General features: G+C 35.7%; 1 protein-coding gene and 1 long non-coding RNA gene across 2 annotated transcripts; both read right to left on the bottom strand.

Annotated features, from left to right (window-relative positions):
* Positions 1–9,203: 9,203 nt before the first annotated feature.
* Positions 9,204–26,900, bottom strand: LOC104884348 (cytochrome P450 72A225). The gene is given in 7 exon segments (XM_019247574.3): positions 9,204–10,067; positions 10,429–10,537; positions 10,539–10,808; positions 11,605–11,855; positions 12,667–12,715; positions 12,717–12,864; positions 26,584–26,900. Coding segments are annotated over 7 exon segments (1,527 nt in total). The 5' UTR covers positions 26,858–26,900; the 3' UTR covers positions 9,204–9,641.
* On the bottom strand, positions 15,288–18,259 carry LOC130589735 (uncharacterized). The gene is made up of 3 exons (XR_008967368.1): positions 17,533–18,259; positions 16,859–16,915; positions 15,288–16,076 (listed from the first exon to the last, which is right to left on the bottom strand). It is a non-coding gene; the product is annotated as an uncharacterized LOC130589735 (long non-coding RNA).
* Positions 26,901–27,226: the final 326 nt, after the last annotated feature.

Here is a 27,226-nt window from a genome sequence, read left to right on the forward strand (position 1 = left end):
ACCCCAAAAACCAAAATACAATTGATCGAAATAAGCTTAGTGGAATTAGAGTAAGAAAGCAAAGAACAAATGGCTATTATGAGAGAATGAAGGCACTGACACTTAATTAGTTAAACTCACTTAATTACTTAGTCAGACACAATTTGGAACTTATCTAGACTTCAATATTTACAGTGATAATCACAAAGAACATGGGATTAAAACTTGATTACATGTTAAGTCCATTAACCCATGATGTTCCTTCCCCAAGGAACACGTTTCTCATCATGTCCAATGATCCCATGATCTCAATATGAACGTGGATATATTTTAGCCACTACTCCTAAGTAATAGGAGTTCCTTGAGCTTTATCCGAAAATTAGTTTTATAAAAACAGCTTTTATCTTTAAAACTGAATTTTTAATCTTTAAGAAAATAATATCTTTTAAACAAATTCTTTCTAAAAACCGGATATTTATTTTCTTTATTTTTCCGAAAACAAAATCTTCTTCTTAAACGGATTTTCTTTTTATTAAAACTGATTTTATCATTTGAAATTAGATAAAACTAATTTCCTATAATTTAGGCATGACTTACTCAATTGCACAATTAACCATTATACTTTTGCACGCCTAAGGCTAGTTCCTTTTATAAACTAAGTTCCTTTAACAGATTCATTTAGTGCCACTTAGTTTGTTCCTCACAAAGGAACAAACTCTCATTCTCAAAATAAACTGTCACTGTTCCTTACCATCCTTACTTTGTTCCTTTACACTGGAACTAGAAAATAAAACGCCTAGCTTTTATTCTTCTTGATCCAATGCTTTCTCCAGTATCAACTTATAGAAACTTCTTTACTTAGCCTTTGAAATCATCTCTTGATTTCTTCCTTGACTTCGTATTCTCCCAGTTCCTTTCATTAATACCTTAAACATCATACACTCATAGAAACTCATTAGTTCACTACTTAGTTTGCATCTTTGTTTCTTTGTCATCATCAAAACTAGGTTTCAACAAATGCATTTATAGATTACATTACAACAGGCAATAGGCATAAACTCAGTAACACTACTTGGACATTTGACTTTAGGAATAAGAGTCAAAATGGTAGTGTTTACCTCATTCAACAGTTTGTAGAGTTGAAAAAATCCAAAACTCCACCCGTCACTAATTCAACAACAATGTCCCATGTGTCCTTGTAGAAAAACGACCCAAACGCATCGGGACCCGGGGTTTATCCCCAGGTGTAACTCCCCGACTTCTAAGCATTACTATTAGGTTAATTAATTACAAAGATTAGCAACAAAAGACCTTCCGTACTTAGTCGATGCGTCACTGTCGTACTCTCTGTCCGGGAAAGTACAAGGCAACATTCTTTCATATAACCAAACCTCTATAACACTTATAGTAATTCTAGAAATATATATAGATAGCTTAAGCATAGATAATGTTATGTACTTTAGTGATCATAAACTTGGATTACATAATTGTCATAGTCGCATGAATTAACGTACTTTAATCTCACTGCTACGTCATCCCATCTTTGTATGCATACCTAAAACAGAAAAAACAAAATGTCATGGGTTGAGGCTCAGTAACTAACTACTTTAGTAACGTAAATTCATCTCAATTCATTTTATTTGCAAACAGGGAGAAGAGAATATAGTAAAACCATTTCATAAACATACACTTCGAATCAGGAATCTAAAAGTCATTTTCATTACTACAATCTCCATTATCACATTTCATTGTCATAAAACTTTCTTTGGTTACTTAGCGAGTGCAACAGAAGGCATAGCCACCAAGGACTTAAGTCCCCCATGAGAAGGTGGCATATAATGCCCGCATAGATCAATAACAAAAGGCAAAGCCACAGAGGATATTCATCCCCCATCAGAAGGTGGCATATAATGCCATAGATCGTAACATAAGGCAAAACCACTGAGGATATTCATCCCCCATTAGACGGTAGCATATAATGCCAGACAAAGCGACCGAGGACATTGTCCCCTATCAGAAGGTGTCATATAATGCGATAATGCGGGTGCCACCAAGGACGTTGTCCTCCATCAGAAGGTGGCATTGCCGCCAGATAACAAAACGACACGTGCATGGCCCAGAGAACATAGTACTGCCATTCACCATATTTCACTTTCATTTATCATGTTTCATTTTTTTAAGTAAATTTCAGAAGTCATAGTAAAGTCATTGCATAACGTCATCAAATCATACACATAGCCAACCATTTCATATCCCGTACACCATACAAAACATAGCATAAACATTATATAAAAGCACCATAAAACGTACTTGGAAAGGGAGTGCGGGTATTAGTAGTAGACGTTACCTGAAATCTTGCTTAACAACTTTGATTATCAGGGATGGCTTGTAATATCTCTTCCATTTTAATCTACTCAATTCAGGGATTAATAAAAGACTTATTAATATATTATTCTAAATTTTGAGTTTTATTGATCCATTTCCATCATGTATCCATTTTAGGAGGTATTTAGGAGTTTTATATTTAGATCTTTGGTCGTTGATAAAAAGTCGTAATTTCATTATTTGTGATTATAGACGACGTCTGACTCTAACCATTTCGTAATTTACAATTTCAAAACGTTATAATTTTGTTACCTTTAATTCAAAACTTCATTCTATTAATCATAGGGTCCCTTTAAACATATTTGTCATTTAATCAAAATAATAGCCATTAATCTCCTGATTCGTAAATTAGGCTTAATAATTTGTAATTATAGATCTCGTAATATAACTATTTCATTTGTGTAATATATGTAAGTGCCTGCGTAAAGCTGACAAGTAAACTATACTTAACTTGCATTATTCTTTAGTTGATATATTAGAGTTACAAATAAGTATGAGATATACTTAATAGTATTATCACATAGTATATCCTTATTTAATCGTTTATGAATCATAATATAGTCTCATAATAATCGCATCGCAAGTATTATATATATATATAGAAGTGAGTTCATATGAGAATAATGCATACTTACATGAGAAATGAGAATGGATTACGTGCTATAACTGTAATGAACAACTGATGTAACTCTGATGAAAAAGTGACATAACTCCAAGAAAAAAAATTGAAAAAAAAAATTAAAAAACAAAAATAATTGTAGCTCTAAGGAACAAGTGTTGTAGGTCTAATCCAATCGTATTGTTGAGATTCATTCTCATTTCTCATGAAAGAAGCATTCTCATGTGATCTTGCCCCTATATATATGTTTGTGTTATTATCTAAATTAGAACAAATCAACATAATTGATTAACCATCCCAATAGTCCATTCCATTTACTGATTTAATAAAATCAGCCCAAATAATTTATCAAACCATTATATCAAAGCCCAACAAAACTTTACAAACACACTGAAATCAAGAATTACTACTTCAACTGATGAAGCACGATGGGGTGGATTTCAGTGAAGAGGGTCGCAGCTTCGGCAACTGAACGGCGAGGTGAGGCAGAAAGTGAGGTGGCAACACGACGGTAGGCGCAGGGTGTTGTGGTGCTGGGGCGGCGATGAGGCGCGACTCGACGGCGCAACGAGGAGGGAGGCACGAGAGAAAGAGAAAGAGTTTGGGCGAGAGGAGAGAGAATGCGAGCGATAAAGAAGGTAACATGGGCTGGGTTGCCGGTGCGGTGGGTGGCGCACAGGAGGCGCGCTAGTGGAGTGTTGCACTGGGTGGTAGGAAGGTGGTCTTTTGGTGTGAAAAACGTAGGTGTTTGTATGGTGTTTTGGGTGGCCGTTTCTGGCAGAAATTGGGTCAATTTTTTGGTGAGCTATTATAGTGAAGTAGTGAATGGTGAATGGATAATGAATGGTGGAGCAACTATGGCTATTTATAGCTATTGGTGGGGATCCTAGTTGTGTTGATGGAATTGAAAGAAAGAATTGAATTTTGGGAAAAGTTTGGTTTGGATTGGAGTCTCAAATTGAAGTAGAGTTTAGTGTGGAACAAAATTTCATCTTGGATTAGAAATTCACGGGTGGATTATTTGTGAGGAAAAACTTAGATGGGGAAGGAAACTCAAGTTACTGTTTCTATAGTTTTTTTATTTTTTATTTAATTATTTTCAGTCATCTTTATTTCTTTCTCCTTTTCTTTTCCTTTTTATTAACACCATCATTTTGACCTAACTTCTAGTTATTGTTTTATTTATAATATTATTTAATCTCACCTACACTTATTATTATTTGTGATTCTCGTAATACATACAACATATATTTATTTAAAGAATTGAATATCTTTTATCAATACTTGGATGTAGAGTGACAAATTTTTTATCACACACTTAATTAAAAGGAAAATTTAACCAGTAATTATGATCATTTAGTTTACCCAACTGTAAATTTTCGAGATATTACACCAGGATTAGAAAAAATGACATTATTTACTTCCTATGGAGTTATAGCCTTTAAAACCAATTCCTGGTGCCTGTCATTTGACACCTCACCTGCTTCAATAACCTCCCTCTTAACCTGACATCTTGTAGTCCTACTGGAACCCAAAAGAATTTTGTAGTACTCTAAGAAAGCTACATTTACATCCTGAATTTTCTCAACCCATCGAACATTCATATAATGAATCTTGTAAACATTATTCTAAAGCCTCCTTGCTTTAATAGCTTGGTGAAAACTCTGTTGTTCTCAACACCATTTTGAATACATGCAAGTTTAGCCTTTTGATAAAGAAAAGAAGTATATAATGAATGCACCATTTTATACTCCGCTGTTGCCTTTAGCTCATTTTCACCCAAGGTTTTATCTCCTGGATAGGAATGTAATTGTTTCTGACATTCTTCAAGAACCTTTAACACTACGCTATCAATAACTTGCAAATTACTGAATTTAGTTCTATATAAATTATTCAGCTTAATTTTCACACTTTTCAATTTTTGAACAACTTGGAACATGGAACATGGAAGACCCCTGCACAATGTTCTGCCATCCATTCCAAACTCTGCTCAAGAAATCTGGAGCTTGACTCCACATTCTAGAATACTTAAACGAAGCTCTCCCTCTGATAACATCATGACACTAATCAACATTGGAGAATGATCAAACATTCCTTCAAGCAAGAATGCAACCTCAAGTGACTGTAATTTCTCACCCATATAGTTTCCCCATCACTATATCAATTTTACTCAAAACCCTCCCCTCCCCTCCCCATTATGCTTGTTATTCCATGTGTAATAACACCCAACAGAAGAGAGATCTTCAACCCCACAAATAGCTATACATTGTCTAAAAGGGCTCATTTCATTGTACCGGCCTAACAAGAGCACCAATCCTCTCCTCCCTATTTAGAACACAATTAAAATCACCCATCCACACCCAAGAATCGCTAATTCTTTCAGCTAGGCTATGAGATCCCTATATAAACTCTCTCTTTTATCGGCTGGATTAAAGGCATAAACAAGAGAATAATAAAAACCCACCCCACCACCTTTAAGAACAATGCATCAATGAATTAACTGCAATGTAACCAACAAGATGCTAACATCAAAGCTTAAAGGATTCCATGCTAACACAATTCTACCCCCCGGATGACGGGTAGAATTAGTAGTAAAACACCACCCAACAAAAAAATTATGATACAAACAACCCATTTTATTAACCTTCACTTTTGTCTCAATGAGGCAAACTAATCCAAGGGACCTAATGTTCATAAATTTCTTCACATCCTTATATTTATCAAACAGTTGATCCCCTGAACGTTCCAACACACTGTACTATCCATTAGCACCAGGAGAGTCCCCTACCCTATATAACACCAATTACATCACAGACAACTTGCCCCACAAGCACATTCTTTGTAGCCCTATCATCTATTATAGCAAATGCATTAGTTACCACTATTGGTCTACTGGGAGAGACAGTTTTCCTTGCCATGTTCCTCACCAACTGGAATTCATCCTGTTGCATCTCACCTTCTGGCCTCAAAGGACTACTCTGAATAACCACCTCATGCTGCTTCTGAGAAGGCTTTAGCCTCCATTCTTCCGCTTATCTATCTTCTTACACTCCTCTATACCATGTCTGAGTTGCTTGCAACCTTAACACAATTTAGGCTTCCACTCATACACCACATCAAACATAACATTGAACCCTCTCTTATTAATGAAAGAGATTTGATCATGGAACTCTTCGTCCACCTTAACTTCAATCAATACTCTGGCATAGTTCTCCCTCTTAGCCGTAGCTTGATCAACTTTCAAAAATTTATCAATTAGTGCCGCCAACTTCCTCAAGCAGTTCTCACCCCAATATTTGAAATTAACATGATGTTGAATCCAAGTAGGTAAAACATCAAATCTCTCCCTAGTAACATCCATATCCTATTCCCAAACGTGCATAATCAATGACTTATTATCAAAGATAATCCCAGTTCCAACTAAAATCAAATCACGTTTCTCCAATGAATGAAATCTCACTATAAACACTCCATTCCTTAACATTTCCACCTTATCAACCCCCTGATTCCTCCAAACACGACGAACAAAACTTCCATAACATGAGGAGGGGGATCTCCTTCCTATTATCGGAGAAACATAAATTGCAAAAGACTTATTTTGAAATTTTGAATTTGATAATCAATGGACGATAATTTGGAACCAAACAAACTTCAATTTGATATAAGTAAAAAAAAATTCTCTCAAAACTACTAAATTTCGTGCAATTTCTATGATATAATTAGCACTATATCATGCAATACACAAGAAATAGAGTACTTTATTTCATGCAAATTGAACTAAACAGGTTAAACTATTTCTTGGTGACTGTATAAAACATATACATATGCTTCTTCCCACTTGTATGAAACAATGCAAAGTAATATATTTCCTCGCGCCAGAAAGTTCCTTAGATTTCTTGGATTCTTCCAAAAATTTGTAGAGTTCAGGGTTGAGTTATAAATTGAAGAAGCTCCAACACCTTCAATGGCTTTGTCTTTTTTGGGGTTCGGTCAACCATCCTAGAGATTCTACCACCACCCTTTTCCTCTTCTAGTCTTCTTCTCCATTTATAATGCTATATTTCAGAGGAATTTTCTGTACAAAATCACAGACATTGAGTCATCTTTTCTAGATGACGGTCATCTGAATTCTTCATTTTATATGTTTGAGAAACCAAGGGTGCGATTGGTTTTATTTGTTTGCCATTGGGTCCAACTTAAAAATTATATAATTTCACCATTGCATTTTTAGGTTGATGTTGCAGAAATTAGGTAAGAATATGGAGGTATTAGCCCTAATTTTGTTGACACAGGAGAGAGAAAGGAGTTATGAACAAGAAGGGTATTTTAGGTATTCTGTAGGGTTGTGCTTAGTAAAGTTAGGTTGCATTTAGCAATCATGTTTTTTACCCCTATTCCTCTTTTTTTAAAGGGACCCCTTTTTCTTATTACTCCTTCTTTTACCTTTTGTTTTTCCATCATTTTAACTTCTTTTGGAGTAGTTTCTTATCCTATTTTTATTTTCCTCCTTAATTTTGGTTGTATAAATATCCTAACTCATATCTTAAGAAAGATAAGTAGAAAAGAGGGGCAGTAGGAAGTAGGAAAGTATCAGTCTATCACCCATTTTTATTTAGCTTAGATTAGTTTAGGGTTTTAAGAAGGATTAACCTACATAGTTTAGGTTAGAGAGATAAAGTGAGAAAACTCGAAGAGAGATTGGATGTTTTGAAATCCAAGCAGTAACAACTTATATTCAAGTTTTAACAATTAATCAATGAGCATTTTATACCTTTTGTCCTCTTTCATTGCTTATTTATTTTTGTTTTCTCTAATTAGTAGCGTATTCTTTGATTTGTTCGTTTACTTAATTTTATTTGGTTTGATTAGGATAGATTTTCCTTTTTCTGATTGTTAATTATGGATTTAGATTTATATTTCTTTTCATATGCTATTTAAAATAGCTTAATGATGATTACTGAGTATATTTTCGTGCTAGGAATATGGTGATACTTCTAAGTTGGTTGATTAGAGAAATTAAAATTGTATTAATGTCAATCTTGTGATTAGTTTGATTAAATAATAGATTTTTCATGATTGTGCATGCTTTAGGAGTGATCAAACTAGTGATTGCATAGTACTCATGGTGCGTAGATTAAGTATGGCATGAGAATATGTGCTCAATTTGCATCACTAGTACTTTATTTGGGATTCATACTCATGATTGCTAGATTGTAGTGAGAACTAGGTCTAGGAATTATGAGTGTCTTCATGATTTGTTGAAATTCTATTACAATTAATTGTTGCTTGTTATATGTTTGTGCAATCCCGATTATCCAATTGCTTAGCTTAGGAGTGCATCTGATTCCCCTAGCACCTTCTTATTGCATAACTTTTCTTGCGTTAGTTTGTTATCGCTCAGTGTAGTGATAGTGTATAATTCAAATGCAAAAGTTGTTTTCGAATTAGATTATGTGCGTAAGAACTAGATATTCGAAACCTCATTCCTTAGTGATCGATCTAGCAAGCCACTACACTAGTTTTGGTGAATTAGGTGTTATAAATAGTTAGATAGTTTAGGGATTGCTTGATTACAAACGATCTTACTTTTTCCTTTTACAAACAGTTGTTGATCTGAGCAATTCTAATCATAGGTCTAGGTGTACAAAGTTAGAGATCTTTGTGTTAACTTTATGTCGAGGGACGAAACAATTTATTCTTATTATTTCAAGTTTATTCTTTTAATTTTCTATAATACTATTTTCTACTGCCGAAATCAATTTTCCTATAGCAGCATCATTCCAAAGCAATTATTGTCAATACCCTTGCATTTTTGGGTTTACATAAGGTATCTACTCCCTCTGATTTCTAATGTTCTGTGAATTTCCTCATATGGACGATTTGTGATGTTCTATGCATTGTGCTTTATTCTATTTTGGGACATTCTCTCTCTAATCTATTTTTGCTTTTTAACCCTACTTTCCCTTACTTTTCCCATCTTTTCTTACTTTTTCCCTTTTTACACACTCTCTCTCCAATCTATTTTTTTTGCTTTTTAACCCCACTTACATTATAATAAATTATTCTTAGTTTGTTTCCCCCAAATAGTAAATGCACAAAACATGAAAAATTGGAGGGAGTAAAACAACATAACTTGACATATTATTATTATTATTATTATTATTATTATTATTATTATTATTATTATTATTGTTATTATTATTATTATATGCTTCCTGCCACAACATGTTGCTTTTTTTTTATTTTTGAGGGGAAGAAGATTTCAACTTCTATTAGAAGAAAACAAGGTAAAACCTTAGAGTAAGAATTGCAATGGTTTCAAAATGGGGAAAATGATTTTGTATTTTAAAGAGTTAAGTATGTTGATAATCATCCAACCAAAATATTTTTAAAGGATTATATATCCAAATTCTATTTTTATACCTCAATTTTTGCAAACCAAACACTACCCTCTTTATAATGTTTAAGTGTCATAATGTTCTGATTTAACAATAAAAATTTAAATTTCAAATAGTGAATCAAAACTCGAATAAATAACTTCATTCACATGTCGCCGTTGTAACGGCATGTCTTTCCCAGTAGGAACATTGACTTGAAAAGAAAGGCTAAAATTCAAAATAGTACAATTAAAAAATTAAATCAAGATTCACGTAAGTACTTAGATATTGTGTAGAATAAGAGGAGTCCCAAATTGTGGTTCTAAGCTCACAAGACATCTAGGAGCATGAACATAAGAGGGGGAGAGTTGAAATGAGAAGCGTTGAAGAATCTTTGCCAAAACTAGCTTCGCCTCTACTAATGCGAAATTTTGGCCAATACACACTCGAGGTCCACCACCAAAGGGGAAGAAGGAACCTGGGACTTTAGCTGCATTTGATACTTCTTGTGCAAAACGACCCGGATTAAACTCGTTTGCATCACTACCCCATAGATCTGGATCTCGATGTACAAGAATAGTTGGCAAACTGAATTCTTTCCCTTTTAGTAGAGGTAACTTATCTAGTTTGGTATTTTGGTGGATCATCCGAGAAAGAGATGTCACAGGAGGATAAAATCTCAGAGTTTCATTTATAATCATAGCTACCTGCCATAGAAAATAAACAATGTCTTAGAAATTCGGCATTATGAGATATACTCAATCCGTCTTTTTTTCAGTTGCTACATTTTACCATTTAGACATATTTTTTTAATTGCTATATTTGCCAAATATTTCTACTTTTAGTATGTAGTACTCACATATTATTTACCTTTATACCCTTATTTTTGTTTTTATCGCACAAAAAGACAACTATTTCATGCTTCATTGCAATGCTTTTCAATGTTCCCCACATGTTTCCTTGGTGTATGTGGTAAAGTAAATGTAGCAAATAAAAAAAAGACGGAGGTAGTGCTTATGAATTTTTGAATAATAAAAGTACGAAGAGTAAATAATAAAATTAGCTTACTATTTTAAGATGATTGATGCTTTCAAAATCGGGAGACTTATCCTTTCCAAAGTGCTTAAAAACCTCCTCTCTTGCTTTAGTTTGCCAATCTTGGTATTGACTTAACAAACATTGTCCATGTAAGCAAAGCTGCAGTGGTGTCCTCTCCAGCCAAATGGAACAATTTGCACTCTTCAATTATGTCGTCCATTGTCATCCCACTTCCATGCTCTTCAATCTCTTTTTCATTTGACTCCAACATTATTCCTAGTAAATCATCTTTGTACTCGTACTTACCTTTTTTTAGCGATTCTTTCCTTTTGCCTATCAAATTCTTGACTATTTCTCGGATTTCACGCTCAACCTTGATCTTCTTTCGGTTCATCTTTGTTGGAATGTACCTGCAAATTATTACGACATCCATTTTCAGCTTGACATATTTTACTAGCTACTTGTTTGATTTCGGATTATCACGCTAATTAACGCTCTAAATAGTAGATACCCTATTGTACAAAACGATAAAACAACAAAAGACCATTCTCCATAGTTAAGAAAAACAAAGAAGGAAAAACTTGATCTAGTAGGCCATCTGATTCTTCGTATAAATAAGCGTAAGGACAGTTATTTAGCAATAATTATTATTTCTCAAAAAACTATCATCACCATATTAGAATTTAATTAAGGGTTTCGTACTCTAAATCATTTTTGCACACCCTATTTAACAATACTAAATCCCTAATAGTTATAACAGTTAATCGTACCCTTTAATAAATAAAGCGTTTGAATCAAACAATGATGAGCACCCCTCAACGTTATCATATAGTCCTTCCGGTCTTTATTAGTTTACCCGTATTCCTTTTTGGATTGTCTCTTATTAGTTTATCCCTTTCTTTTTTTTCTACTTTTGAAGTGGGACCACTAACTTTTCATCACACGTACATTCAACTTTAATATAAAATAATAGTTTCTCTTTCTTTATATGATCCACAACATTATTTCTCCTAGAACTCTGTGTAAAAAAAAAGGAATAAACTACTCCTTGCCTCAAACTTTTATCGTTCCAACCATTTTTATTATTCCCATTCATTTGTATTATTTGCATATTTTCAATATAAAATTACTCTTTTCGATACTTTGTGCTCAAAACTTAAAAGAAATGAATGAAATTTTGATCTTTTGGAGTATTGTTGATCATACCTCCATCCTGGAATGTAATTAGTAACAGAACGTAGCAGTTGAAAGGTGATTATTACATGTTGATCTTGGAGCTTAAATAGTCGTTTTCCCTCTTCGTAAGAAGTTCCAAATGCTGCTCTAGCAATTACATCAGCTGACATACTACTTAAAAAAGACCACACATCAATTTCAGACGATCCTTTTTCTGCCACCATTCCTTCCCATCTTTTTAACATTGTCTCGCAACTTAATTGCATTATTGGCACCATGTTCTGCATAATGCAAAAAGCGTGGTGAGAGAAAAAGCATTGAATTAATCAGTACACATCAATTGCTCTAGCAATATAAAAATATCTTCATTGGAACTTGGAGTTGGAATTAAGTGCGGAAAAGTAATCAGAATCACTACAGCATGACTGGGAATGTAAAAGATTCACAAAAAAAAAAAGTACGATTTTATAAAGTAACAGATTATCGAATATCGAATATGTAGGAATAAATTAATTTTATTGGCACCCACTAAATGAATTAAACGATATAATTACTGAATAGATTAAATTGATCATTAAATAAATTAAAACGATCACTTAATAGATTAAGCTAGTCACTATGTTCAGAAAGGTGGTCCGTTCTCTTCTTAATATTGGAATTGGGCCGCACCTATTTCTAAATTAAAAGTAGACGTTCTCTTACAAGACTAAATGATGTGAAAAAGCGGTAAGCCGCCCAAGTTCAAGGTATATATTTGTTGAACTATGCTTTGAATTAATTGTCTGATGCTAGGATTAACCAAGCACAAGTCCATGGGTGAAACGCCCTGTTGGGGGTAAGGGGGCTTTGCCCCCAAACTTTTCAGTATATGCTATTTAATATATCAAGTCTGTTTTAATTTCGCATTTAGGCCCCTCTGTTTTAAGTTAATTAGTAGGGTATTATATAATCTTATAATTAATTTATTCCTACATATTCGATAATCTGTACTCCATTAATTTCTTGTTGTAATTGTTCATTATTTTTGCTTCATTAATTACATTTTTCACAATATGATTAAAGGTTTTACGATGTCAATAAAATAATGTTTACCTTTAACTTCTCGACATGAAAAGCAGGATTAAGAATTCGTCTAATTTTGACCCTCTCGCATTACTAGGCCAAAAGTTCCACTCCCCGTCGGGCACTCCTTGTGGTACACCTCATATTTGGTGAATATCTCCCTTATGTGTTCTGGCTTTGTGACGTTGATTCTTGGCCTTCTACCGTACCATATAAAAGACTTCAGCCCTGCATGCATGTAACGATTTTTATTAATTGATCTAATCTTTCTACATTATAGTCACTATTCATTTCACTTTTACTAAGAATTTTGATCACCATTTGTACATATTACTCTTGTATATAACTATCAACAAGACAGGATCGCTTATATTTCGGAACCAATAATAACTTTTACTTAACTTATTTGATTTCTCCACTAATTTCAGTGGATATATTCTAGTTACCATCTTATGTGTTACCTACTATAACATTCAATCAATGAGAACCATCTTTTTTTTCTTTACCAGTTACATTGTGTTTTATCCTCTTTGATAGATTTCGTTCGGTTAATTTGATCAAGTAAGGGTCTGTTCTCCCCAACTTATTTTCAGTTCAGTTCAGTTCAGCTCCAATAAGTTCAGTTCAGTTTAGTTCAGTTTAGTTCAGTTCAGTTCAGCTCCAATAAGTTCAGTTCAGTTCAGTTCAGCTCCATTATTTTATAATCATTTTGTTAAATATTATTATTATGTTGGTATAATTTATTTTACTAATTACTCTAATTATTATTATTATTATTATTATCATCATCATCATTATTATTATTATTATTTAAATATATATCATTACTATTAAGTATTATTATTATTGTTGTTTCTATATATTATTTTGTTTATTATACCTTTACTCATTATTATTACTATTATTATTAGGAGGAACATGGTTTAGGCCAAAACACAAATAAACCCACTTTTTTTAGCCCATAAACCAATCAAATCGCGTCAAGACGTTTTATGATGTAATTTTCGCGGTCCAACCCAATCATTATTTTTATTACTAAATATTTTTATATTATTAAAATAGTAATATTAATTTACTTCTTAGATATTATTGTTATTATATATCATCATCGAGTATTAATATATTAATACAAATAATATAAAATAATAATTATTAATTATCATTATTATTATTAATTATTATTATTAATTTATGATTATTAATATTATTTATTTATAATTATCATTTAAAAATATCCAAAATACTATTATTATTATTCATTATTATTACTTATCATTATAATTATTATTTAGTACTCACTCCGTTTCCTAAAGATCTTCCCTCTTTCCGTTTAAGGGTGTTTCCAAAAGATCTTCCCTCTTTTGCTTTATTCCTTATTTGGCAAAACAAATTTCCCTATTTACCCTCTCATGTCACTATCATATCATTATTAATTCAATTTTACTCCTTTTCTCTCTCCTACTTTAACCCCTTTTTATTTGTTTATTTACCCCTTTCTCTCTCCTACTTTACTCACACCATGCCCCACACAACTTGATTTTTCTTGGTATCTGTAGGAACAGTAAGTGGGAAGATCTTTAGGAAACGGGGGGAGTATTCATATTATTATTGTTTAAAATATTATTTAGATATTTATTATATTTAATTTAATTCAATTTAATTTTATTCAATTCAATTCAATTCAATTTTAGTTCAGTTCAGTTCAGTTCAGTTCAGTTCAGCTCCAATAAGTTCAGCTCAGTTCAGCTCCAATAAGTTCAGTTCAGTTCAGCTGTTTTATACCGAAGAGAACATGCCCTAATTCTTGTTGCCCTTAGAAAGAAAGATTAGAGATGGATCTTTGATAAAACCCAACGATTTTACAGTTTATGGTTCATCTGAACTTAAAATATTATATTTCAATGAATTAGTGTTCTTTGTTTAGGTTTACATTTCAAATTTATTTTTGGATGAAAAATATTGGCTTCTTAGCTTATTAAAAAAGTCAATTACCAAACAACTCTTTAAAACAAATTTCAAATAGCTGATAATTGATTGTGTAAAGAAATCCAATAAGGAATTGACACAAAATATATATATTGTTGTGCATTCTTGTTGGTGGGGATATTAGTTTTAGACAAATTTTGGGCATATTGTCATTATATCTGTTCTACCCTCCCCCAAATTTATCAAAATTAGAGTTTTGCATCCAAACAACTTTTCTTATTTCTTCTTTAACAATGTACCAACATTAGTGGGTTTGTTAATTTGAAAAGTTGTCATTCTTTTATATATATTTTATCGGTATTATATTTATGATTACACTCAAATTATGAAAGATTAAGACATAGATGAATTTACATATATTAATTCGTTAATGAAAAAACTAACAAAGGTTGTGAGTGATTTTTAATACTTCTTTCATTACGAATAAAAAATGCATCAAATGCACTTTTTCATTATTCACACTTTTCACTTTGACTAAGATTTGTGATTTATACATAATGAAAAACATAGTCAAGTGATATCTTGTTAGATACGTCTTGTGACGTACTTTTAGAAAACGTAATTTTTATAATGTATATTTATATGTAATTATAGATATTTGTGATTGAAATAATGACTCGAGATATGAAAAAGTGTATATGTTGCATTTGATTCGGAACGGATGAAGTATTAATTTTTTGTGACTGAATTTTGTACAAAAATAATAAACATAATGAGTTAGTTTGACTGAATGAAAAAGTATCAAAAGTAGTGAGTGTTTCATACTTTTTATGTGCACGTCATGTATGTCATATTTCTCTTATTAAAAAAAGTATCAAAATATTTTATCCATCTATTTTTTTATTTAAATATCTGATGCATAGAGGATTTTTAAATTGTTTAGAATGCCAAGTACATGTCAAAATATATTGCCCATTTTTTTTTTTTGATTGGAATATTTAATGCATATACCATTTTTAACTTGTTTAGAATGACAAGTTGTTCTTAAATTTTATTTTATAACTTTTTTCCATCTATTAGATCATTAAGGATAATTTACCATTTTTAAAATGGGGATACCATTTTCTTCCGCTTCCCTTTACAGAGGGGTAGATGAGGGTGTGCAAAGAGCCATACAGCACAGAGCCTCAAAATTATAAGGACCTCAATGTAACACCCCCAAAATCCATACACGTCTAAAGCTACGTCGCATCGACTTCGGGAGTGTTACCGCCGCGATGGAACGCAAGGCATAATTAGAAATACGGTAACTCAAATTCATTGTCTCAAACCAAATGCAGCGGAATAGAAAATGTAATTACAACTCGGGAATCATAGATGACCCCTCTTTATTCAAACTCAAACCATGTAACAATGTTCTATAAAATTCATTAATATCAAACCAAAAGTTAACTTCAAACTACAGTCTAGCCCCCATATGCTTGATGTCATGCAGCAGCACCAGCTCACCTAGTCTGCTCCCCATTGAAGTATCAATAGTTCATCACAGGACAACAAACACATAATAACACACAGGTCAGCTATGCTGAGTACGTAATGAACCATTGAAACTATATGAACATAAATGATGCATACATTACAACTGTTATATGAACCTACGTTATCTCACATCCTTTAATCTTTCATTATTTGGCATCGAACGGGCACCGTCATCTTACTAGAATCATACGGGCTACTGAATCCTTAATAGACAACTTGGTCTATTAGATGAAATGCAAATACGGTTTTGTTCCGTCTCACACCCATCACCTTAGTATGCATACCCCCAAGATCGAACGGAACCTTCCGCCTACTTGAGTTATCAAAATATAAGGACACTACTGTCGTCACAGTAGGCCTGCGTAGGAGTGTAGGACAAGTCCTACACTCCCCCCATTGTTCTATACTTGTAGGGAGTCCAACTACAAGTATCGCCATAATCTTCTTTTATTACCAATCATTCTTTTATAACTTTAAGGAGTCATTTACATACTCTCTTAATTACCAAACTCAATCTTATCCCTAGTAACACTCTTTGTACTCTATAGATCAGATTAATAATGCTGATGTTACACTACGATAGAACTTCGCATTTCAATGCAACATATTTCAATGCATCATATTGATTTCACGTTATAAACGTCTAACCAAACAATCACAATCAAATGTTCCCTATCATGGTACTAGGTTCCAATAACATGAACTGCAACCTAAACATGATACTAAGCTTTGAAAGTAAACTGGTACGCGTACGTACCTTGTAGCGGAGAATTTTCGCTGACTTAATAGAACGAGCCGCTTATGAAATTGGGACCTAAATCGTTAAAACAAAGCTTTAGTGTTACGTCCTTGATAACACTAACAACTATACGTACTAAGACCATAACGATCTAACGATTCGAATTACGCAATAGTTAAAACCTTATTCCAGAACTTTCGTTATAATTCTAATCTAGTGAATTTAACGTCTTTTAGAAGTCAGAATTAGTGAGTAACTAAGTTATTAGTAACATTAGTCCACTATTTTACCAATCCAAAATGTCATAAGTCCAGCCTGTCTTATGTCCAAAAGTCAAGTCATATGTCCAAAAGGTAAGTCATATGTCCAAGAGTAAGTCATATGTCCAAAAGGTAAGTTCCATGTCCAAAAGTAAGTCATAGTCCCAAAGTCAGATTTCATGAAACAGGTTACTCTGAAACAATAATAACTGTAACTAATAATAGACACACTTTTCCTACTTTCAACTTATTCCAATTACAAACCTAACCAGAATTTTATACTTAAAACAGAACAATAACTTAACTAGTTAACAATCTAATAATTACTAAACACTCTAATTATTAATTATAATTACAAACCTTACTTAATACGAAAACAGTAAATATAAGTATAAAACTGATATAATAATTTAGGTACATAATAGGGTATACCGCTAAATTCGCCGGCGAAAGAACTCCGGTGACCGAAGCACCACGCCACACGAGTGCACAGTAGCCTCGCCCGGTTTCGCTCGTCGCCCACGGACACCCACACCAGCCTTGCTGGTTCGCACAATCCGCGCGCAACAACCGAACACCCTCGTGCGACAGAACTCGCACAAACCACGAGCAAATTTCGGACACCCTCGTGCGACGGAACTCGCACAACCCACGAACCAACCTGCGACGATTTCTCGCAGCCTCTCGAACACCGCCCAGCCTTGTCGCGCGGCTACACTCGCACGACCCCGTCCCTTCGCGCGCTCGAACCACCTCGTCGCTCGCACCAAACTCTCGAACCGCACAAAACCTTCGACCCCCTTCGCACCACACCCTCGCCTGAGTTCGCACAACCGCAGGCGACTAGAAGGAGGAGGCGAGAGGAACTTCAGCGAGGGTTTGAGAGAGAATCCGAGAGAGAAAGAGAGAAATCTGAAAGAGAGAAAAGAAAATTCGAAAGAGAGAGAGAGAGGCAAAGGAAGTCGGCTGAGGAGAGGGAGAGAAGAGGTTTTTAGGGTTTTCTGAAATTCCCTTCCTTTTCTTTTTATACTCCTTTCAAAAGATAGTCACCCTAGGTCAAGTGAAGACTAGGTTATTCTTTTAAAACTCCGAAAATTCCTAACAAATTCATACTGACAATAATTTATTCCTATTAATTTGTAAATAAATTAAAATACCTTTTTATTAATTCTTTTATATTTTCTTAATTAGTACGAAATTATATAAAAATACGGAGTATTACAGGCTTCCCCCTTAAAAGAAGTTTCGTCCCGAAACTTTGAGGTAGCCCGTCTTAACGACGATCTTTTGCACTTCTAAGTCCCAAATTTCACAAGCGTTTTCTAACGTTCACACAATAGATAAGCATTTTCACACATAACTAGCATATAACTAACATAATCAACATAATTAACATACTTTAGGGTGAAAGCGCGAAATTCTATCGCATTCTTCCCCCCTTAAAAGAAAAGTTACGTCCCCGTAACTCACGTACCTCTTGGAAAAGCTCAGGGTACTTCAGACGCATTGCATCTTCGGCTTCCCATGTGGCTTCCTCGGTAGTTTGATTTCTCCACAACACCTTGACAATTCTGACGTCCTTATTCCTCGTACTTTGCACTTTGCGGTCTAGGATCTGGACAGGTTTCTCCTCATAGGACAAAGTTTCGTCTATCTCTACGTTTTCAGGTTCAAGGACATGTGACGCATCAGGTACGTATCTCCGGAGTTGGGATACGTGAAACACGTTATGGACCCTTTCTAAGTCGTTGGGTAAATCCAGGCGATAAGCAACTTTCCCTACCCTCGCCAGTATCTCATAGGGTCCTATGAACTTAGGGCTTAGCTTCCCCTTTTTCCCGAATCGCATCACTCCTTTCATTGGGGACACCTTAAGCAACACTTTTTCCCCAACTTCGAAATTTTCGTCCCTTCGCTTCTGGTCCGCATAGGATTTTTGCCTGTCCTGTGCAGTCTTAATCTTTTCTTGAATGACTCGCACTTGATCCATCGTCTCTTGAATCATATCAGGTCCTAACACTACAGTCTCACTGATGTCGTTCCAACACAAAGGGCTACGACACTTTCTCCCGTACAACGCTTCAAATGGTGCCATCTTAATACTAGCATGGTAGCTGTTGTTGTATGAGAATTCTATGAGGTCCAAATGGTCTTCCCATGACCCTTGGTATTCTAAAGCACATGCTCGCAACATGTCCTCTAAGGTCTGAATAGTTCGTTCCGTTTGACCATCGGTAGCTGGGTGAAAGGCTGTACTCATTAATAGCTCACTACCAAATGCTTCCTGGACCTTTTTCCAGAAATTCGACAGGAATCGAGAGTCTCGATCTGATACTATACTTGTGGGTACTCCATGCAATCGAATGACATTTTTCACATAAGCCTTGGCTAAGGCTTCCATACTCCACGTATCTTTCATAGGTATGAACCTTGCTGTCTTGGTTAGTCTATCCACTATCACCACAAATGGTATTATTGCCTCCCCGACTCCTAGGTAAGGCGACAACGAAGTCCATGGATATCGAGTCCCATTTCCATGTCGGAATGTCTAAGGGTTGAATCTTTCCCTGAGGTCTCTTGTGTTCACTTTTGACTTTCTGGCATGTTAAGCATTTGGAAACAAACTCAGCTACTGCTCTCTTCATACCAGGCCACCAAAACATCTTCTTGAGGTCCTTATACAACTTATCTCCCCCTGGGTGGACAGAATAAGTCGTGTTATGACCCTCGCTCATTATCTTTTGTTTCAGCTCTTCACACTTTTGTGGCACGCACCACCTACCCTTATATCGTATGCTTCCATCCTCATGGATCGCAAACCCCTCTGCTTTGCCCTCCTTAAGCTTTGCCTTGACTCGCTCAAGTTTCACATCCCCAGGTTGACTCGCCTTATCTCTCTCTAGGAAGTTAGGTTCGATGGTTAGGGCACTCAGCAATCTTTCTACCTCCCCTTCATGAACAACTTCTATCTGAAGTCTAGAGAATTCCTCACAAAGTTTGTCGGCAACGACTAATGTATTCAGGCTATGGCTAGACTTGCGACTTAACGCATCAGCAACAACGTTGGCTTTACCCTCATGGTATTGGATGTCTAAGTCATAGTCCTTGATGAGCTCTAACCATCTGCGCTGCCTCATGTTGAGGTCTTTCTGGGTGAAGATATATTTAAGGCTTTTGTGATCGGTGAAGATACGGCAGGTTACCCCATAGAGGTAGTGTCTCCAGATTTTGAGTGCAAATACTATGGCGGCCAATTCTAGGTCATGTGTTGGGTAATTGACTTCATATGGCTTCAACTGTCGGGACGCATAAGCTATAACTTTCCCGTTTTGCATCAGAACACAACCCAACCCATTTTTGGATGCATCACTATACACATCATATCCTTCGTTCCCATTAGGCAAGGTTAGGACAGGGGCTGAGGTTAACCTCTTTGAGTGTTTGGAAGGCCTTCTCACTGTCCTCATTCCAGGTAAACCTACAATCCTTCTTCATCAGGTTTGTCATAGGTTTTGCTATTTTGGAGAAGTCTTTCACAAACTCCTATAGTAACCGGCTAAACCCAAGAAACTTCGTTATCCGTGACATTCTTTGGAGTAGGCCATTCACTCACGGCTTTGATTTTCGCAGGATCGACTGATACACCCTCCTTAGAGATAAAATGACCCAAAAATGACACTCTTTCCAACCAAAATTCACATTTCGAAAACTTTGCATAAGTTGGTTGTCCCTAAGTGTCTGCAAAATGACCTCAAATGATCCTCATGTTCCTCCTTGTTCTTAGAATAGATCAGGATATCGTCTATGAAACTACGACGAATTTGTCTAGGTAGGGTCGGAAAATTCTATTCATAAGGTCCATGAAAACTGCAGGTGCATTGGTTAACCCAAAAGGCATAACCGTAAACTCATAGTGGCCATATCTGGTTCGAAAGGCAGTCTTAGGTATATCATGATCAACAATCCTCAACTGATGGTAACCAGACCTTAAGTCATTTTGGAGAACATCCCCGCACCCTGAAGTTGGTCGAACAAATCATCAATCCTAGGTAATGGATACTTGTTTTTCACAGTGACATTGTTCAACTCCCGGTAGTCTATACATAACCTCAAGCTACCATCCTTCTTTTTCACAAATAAGCGGGTGCTCCCCATGGCGACATGCTAGGTCTAATATACCCTTTTCTAGAGTTCCTCTAACTGGTTCTTTAACTCATTCATTTCTGCCGGAGCCATCCGATATCGGGGCTTTCGAAATGGGTCCAGTCCCAGGTACTAGGTCAACGGTGAACTCTACATCTCTCCTTGGAGGCATACCAGGTATTTCCTCAGGAAAGACATCCTGGAATTCTCGGACTATGGGCACATCTTCAGGCCTTAACGGATCATCCTCCATTCTTCTCACTGAACACATAAATAGGGGCCAACCCTTGTCTACGTAGTTCTTAAGTTGTAACGCATTGATAACTTTAATTCCTGGTTCTCGAGGTATCTCCTATATGACACTCTTTTCCCGAAGGGTCCTTTAGTTCCACTTTTTGCGCATCGCAATCTATCTTAGCCTGTACTTCCCAAGCCAATCCATCCCCAGAATGATATCTAGGTTTGATAAGTTAAACTCTATCAGATCAGAGGGAAAGTATCCCTCACCTATCTTTAATGGCACTTTTAGGAATCTTTTAGAACAATTAACAGTCTCCCCAGATGGAATGACTATAGGCATAGAAATCGACTCAGACTCGACCAATGTTAAATTTCTAACAGTTGCATGGGCAATAAATGACAAGGATGCTCCAGAATCAAATAAAACTTTAACAGGAGTGGAGTTGATAGAAAATGTACCCGTGACAACGTCTCTACGAGCCTCTTCTTCACTAGCCGTCATCATGTACAGCTTCCCTTTGCCCTTATCTTGGGAACTAGTTGCATTGTTAATTAGAGACTTGGTTGCTGGTTTGGTAGCGGGCTTGGAATAGTTAGAATTCCCATTGTAATTACCTCCCCCGTTACCATTCCCGTTACCATTTCCGTTTCGGGGCTTGTCCCCATAGTTCCCCTTCCTTTGGCCATTGGGGTTTAGCTTGTTTTTCGAATAGCATTCATAGGCTCTATGCCCCATCTTCCCACATTCCCGGCATTCAACCTTGTTACCCTCACAATCCTTACCAGGATGGTTGTTCGGGCACTTTCTACACCGATATACACGCTCAGGTCTGCGGTTATTGGTGTTATTGTTGCGGTTGTTGTTGTTGTTGTTGGGATTATGGTTATTATTGGGTCCCTTACCAAAATTTCTCTGAGGGTTTTGATTATTCTGGTTCCCGTTGTGCTTTTTCTCAAACTTTTGACCCTCAGGGTTTGGGTTATCCTTACGTTTCTCGCCCAGCTTACCCCCTTCCTCCCTTTTCCTGATAGCATAAAGGTGGGCAGCTTTGCCAAACACATGGTCCAGAGAGGTGAATGTATCTCCCCCCAGTCTACCCTGCAGGTCAAGGGTAAGTCCCAATTCAAAACGTGAGGCTTTAGCCTCCTCAGTAGGGGCAATCTCTGGGGCAAACCTCATCAGTTCAATAAATTTTCGGTAATATTCCTCTACCGACATGGTCCCTTGTCCAGCATCATAACTCTTGGGCTTTTTGTTTCTTAAGATACGGAGGGTAGTACTTGTCTCTTAGGGCCTTTTTAAAAGTTTCCCACCCGAAACCCGGTTGGCTTGAAAGGTTGTCCTTAGCCTGGGTCCACCAGAAATGGGCATCCCCCTGCAGATAGTAACTAGCTAAGGGCACTGTTTTCTCGTCAGGACAGGTTAGGGTGAAGAAAAGCTTATCAAATTCATTGTCTCAAAACCAAACTGCAGCGGAATAGAAAATGTAATTACAACTCGGGAATCATAGATGACCCCTCTTTACTCAAACTCAAACCATGTAACAATGTTCTATAAAATTCATTAATAATCAAACCAAAATTAACTTCAAACTACAGTCTAGCCCCCATATGCTTGATGTCATGCAGCAGCACCAGCTCACCTAGTCTGCTCCCCATTGAAGTATCAATATTCATCACAGGACAACAAACACATAATAACACACAGGGTCAGCTATGCTGAGTACGTAATGAACCATTGAAACTATATGAACATAAATGATGCATACATTACAACTGTTATATGAACCTACGTTATCTCACATCCTTTAATCTTTCATTATTTGGCATCGAACGGGCACCGTCATCTTACTAGAATCATACGGGCTACTGAATCCTTAATAGACAACTTGGTCTATTAGATGAAATGCAAATACGATTTTGTTCCGTCTCACACCCATCACCTTAGTATGCATACCCCCAAGATCGAACGAAACCTTCCGCCTACTTGAGTTATCAAAATATAAGGACACTACTGTCGTCACAGTAGGCCTGCGTAGGAGTGTAGGACAAGTCCTACACTCCCCCCATTGTTCTATACTTGTAGGGAGTCCAACTACAAGTATCGCCATAATCTTCTTTTATTACCAATCATTCTTTTATAACTTTAAGGAGTCATTTCCATACTCTCTTAATTACCAAACTCAATCTTATCCCTAGTAACACTCTTGTTACTCTATAGATCAGATTAATAATGCTGATGTTACACTACGATAGAACTTCGCATTTCAATGCAACATATTTCAATGCATCATATTGATTTCACGTTATAAACGTCTAACCAAACAATCACAATCAAATGTTCCCTATCATGGTACTAGGTTCCAATAACATGAACTGCAACCTAAACATGATACTAAGCTTTGAAAGTAAACTGGTACGCGTACGTACCTTGTAGCGGAGAATTTCGCTGACTTAATAGAACGAGCCGCTTATGAAATTGGGGACCTAAATCGTTAAAACAAAGCTTTTAAGTGTTACGTCCTTGATAACACTAACAACAACTACGTACTAAGACCATAACGATCTAACGATTCGAATTACGCAATAGTTAAAACCTTATTCCAGAACTTTCGTTATAATTCTAATCTAGTGAATTTAACGTCTTTTAGAAGTCAGAATTAGTGAGTAACTAAGTTAATTTAGTACATTAGTCCACTAATTTACCAATCCAAAATGTCATAAGTCCAGCCTGTCTTATGTCCAAAAGTCAAGTCATATGTCCAAAAAGTAAGTCATATGTCCAAGAGTAAGTCATATGTCCAAAAGGTAAGTTCCATGTCCAAAAGTAAGTCATACGTCCCAAAGTCAGATTTCATGAAACAGGTTACTCTTGAAACAATAATAACTGTAACTAATAATGAGACACACTTTTCCTACTTTCAACTTATTCCAATTACAAACCTAATCAGAATTTATACTTAAAACAGAACAATAACTTAACTAGTTAACAATCTAATAAATTACTAAACACTCTAATTATTAATTATAATTTACAAACCTTTCTTAACTACGAAAACAGTAAATATAAGTACTAAAACTGATATAATAATTTAGGTACATAATAGGGTATACCGCTAAATTCGCCGGCGAAAGAACTCCGGTGACCGAAGCACCACGCCACACGAGTGCACAGTAGCCTCGCCCGGTTTCGCTCGTCGCCCACGGACACCCACACCAGCCTTGCTGGTTCGCACAATCCCGCGCAACAACCGAACACCCTCGTGCGACAGAACTCGCACAAACCACGAGCAAATTTCGGACACCCTCGTGCGACGGAACTCGCACAACCCACGAACCAACCTGCGACGATTTCTCGCAGCCTCTCGAACACCGCCCAGCCTTGTCGCGCGGCTACACTCGCACGACCCCGTCCCTTCGCGCGCTCGAACCACCTCGTCGCTCGCACCAAACTCTCGAACCGCACAAAACCTTCGACCCCCTTCGCACCCACCCTCGCCTGAGTTCGCACAACCGCAGGCGACTAGAAGGAGGAGGCGAGAGGAACTTCAGCGAGGGTTTGAGAGAGAATCCGAGAGAGAAAGAGAGAAATCTGAAAGAGAGAAAAGAAAATTCGAAAGAGAGAGAGAGAGGCAAAGGAAGTCGGCTGAGGAGAGGGAGGAGAAGAGGTTTTTAGGGTTTTCTGAAATTCCCTTCCTTTTCTTTTTATACTCCTTTCAAAAGATAGTCACCCTAGGTCAAGTGAAGACTAGGTTATTCTTTTAAAACTCCGAAAATTCCTAACAAATTCATACTGACAATAATTTATTCCTATTAATTTGTAAATAAATTAAAATACCTTTTTATTAATTCTTTTATATTTTCTTAATTAGTACGAAATTAGTATTAAAAATACGGAGTATTACACTCAAAATATAATTATTATAATAATTTTAGTTCATATTAAAGCAAATCACCATTAATTACAGAGGTTGGAGGAGTTGGTCTTTGACTTTAATACTCCATAAATAGCATCTTGAGGATGACGGTTCGAGTCTTCTCTGTATAACATTTCTTACTTGACTATTTTCCTTTGTTAGTTTTTTCCTTTCCTTTTTAAAAAAAAAAAAAGCAAATCACCATTATTTTTCACTCTTAATAAGAAAAATTTAACGATTTATCATTAATATTTGAACTTTCCCCTTTAACTTTCGAACTTTAATATTTTTAATTTATTTATATTGGGCCCAATTTTCATTTTAAAACCGGGGCCTCAAAGTTTTCAAGACGCCCCTCTCCCTTTATATAATATAATAGATTTATAATTAATACTCCCTCTGTTTTTTTTAGATGTAACATATTGACTTTGGGCACTATTCATCCAATACACTTTGACCACTAATTGTTATTTATACATAAGAAAAAAAATTGTCACGTGGGATCTTGTTTGATTCGTCACGGTATACACTTTCCAAATATATATTTTTTTAAAATTTTTACTTTTATACAATTGGAGATATTATCGGTCAAAGTTGTGCCTCGGCAAATGTGAAAAGTCCAATGTTACATCTAAAAAAACGGAGGGAGTATCCCACCCTCTATTTAAAGGGCGGTAAACCGTGAAACCATAATTTGACCTTAGACATAACCTATTCAAAATCTTGCAGACTTTCCTGATGTAAAAAAAAAAAAAAAAAGTGTATTATGCCTTAATCTGAAATTCCCATAGTTGATCTTCCGCAAGACAGCAACAGTGTGCGAATAATTTTGTCAATATTCATTTGGCTTTACCTTACTCCTTTACAATTATTGTAGGGGGATATTTTCTGCTTTAGGTGTTACTGCTGATATTTTTGGTTTTTACTCATTTGTGAAAATTATTAATTGCACTCTTTGTTTGGATGCAATGGAATATCTTGCTCTCTGCATAATAACTACTGTGATTTTTGAATAAATTATAGTATTTTAAAGATCATTAAAATCTGATTGTATAAACTATGAAGTCAAGAAAATACACAAATGTTTTAATATAAAGAAGCTACATGTCTACATGCATGTACAAAGAAAAAATGCTGGACAACAAAAGATTAAGATGGGTAAATATGATGAGATGAAAAATACCATATTGTTGGATGGTTTCATGAACAAAAGGCATGATGCGAGGAATAATATCATGAGAGAGGGATGATATGGGCTTGGAAAGTGCAGATCGTGTGAGACGAGTGATCTCCGAGAGATCTCCATGAATTGAACGGTATGGATTGCCCTGAAATCCATGCTTTCTCAAGAAATTCTCCAGCCTCTTTGGCTTTAACCAAAGTTTGTTGATGAAATAAAATGCTATATGTGTAAAGACTATAAAAAAAGCAGCACAAATAATATGCACTCTTTCCATGCTTCTTAACTTTTTACTGCTTAGTAGTTAGTACCATATCATGCAAACAAAGTCGGTACGTAGTTTATATAGACAGCAATGCAATCTGGGGTGAGGCCGTAGAATCTCGACTCTCGTATGGAGTAGTTGAGTCACTGAGTGGACGACCCATACTGGGTCTGTGGACTGTGGGGCCGTCACAAAGTATGCAAAATATCTCAAAATACGATTTCTTATTACTATCTCCGTCTCCTAAAGAATCTTTGTTACTATTACTACAGATACCAATGAGAATCAAGTTGTATGAGGTGTGGGGTAGGTAAAGTAGGAGAGAGAAAGGGGTTAAGATAAATAAACAAATAAAAAAAGGTTAAAGTATGAGAGAGAAAA

The sequence above is a fragment of the Beta vulgaris genome, chromosome 8 (assembly GCF_026745355.1).
Source record: "Beta vulgaris subsp. vulgaris cultivar EL10 chromosome 8, EL10.2, whole genome shotgun sequence".
Taxonomy (NCBI): domain Eukaryota; kingdom Viridiplantae; phylum Streptophyta; class Magnoliopsida; order Caryophyllales; family Amaranthaceae; genus Beta; species Beta vulgaris.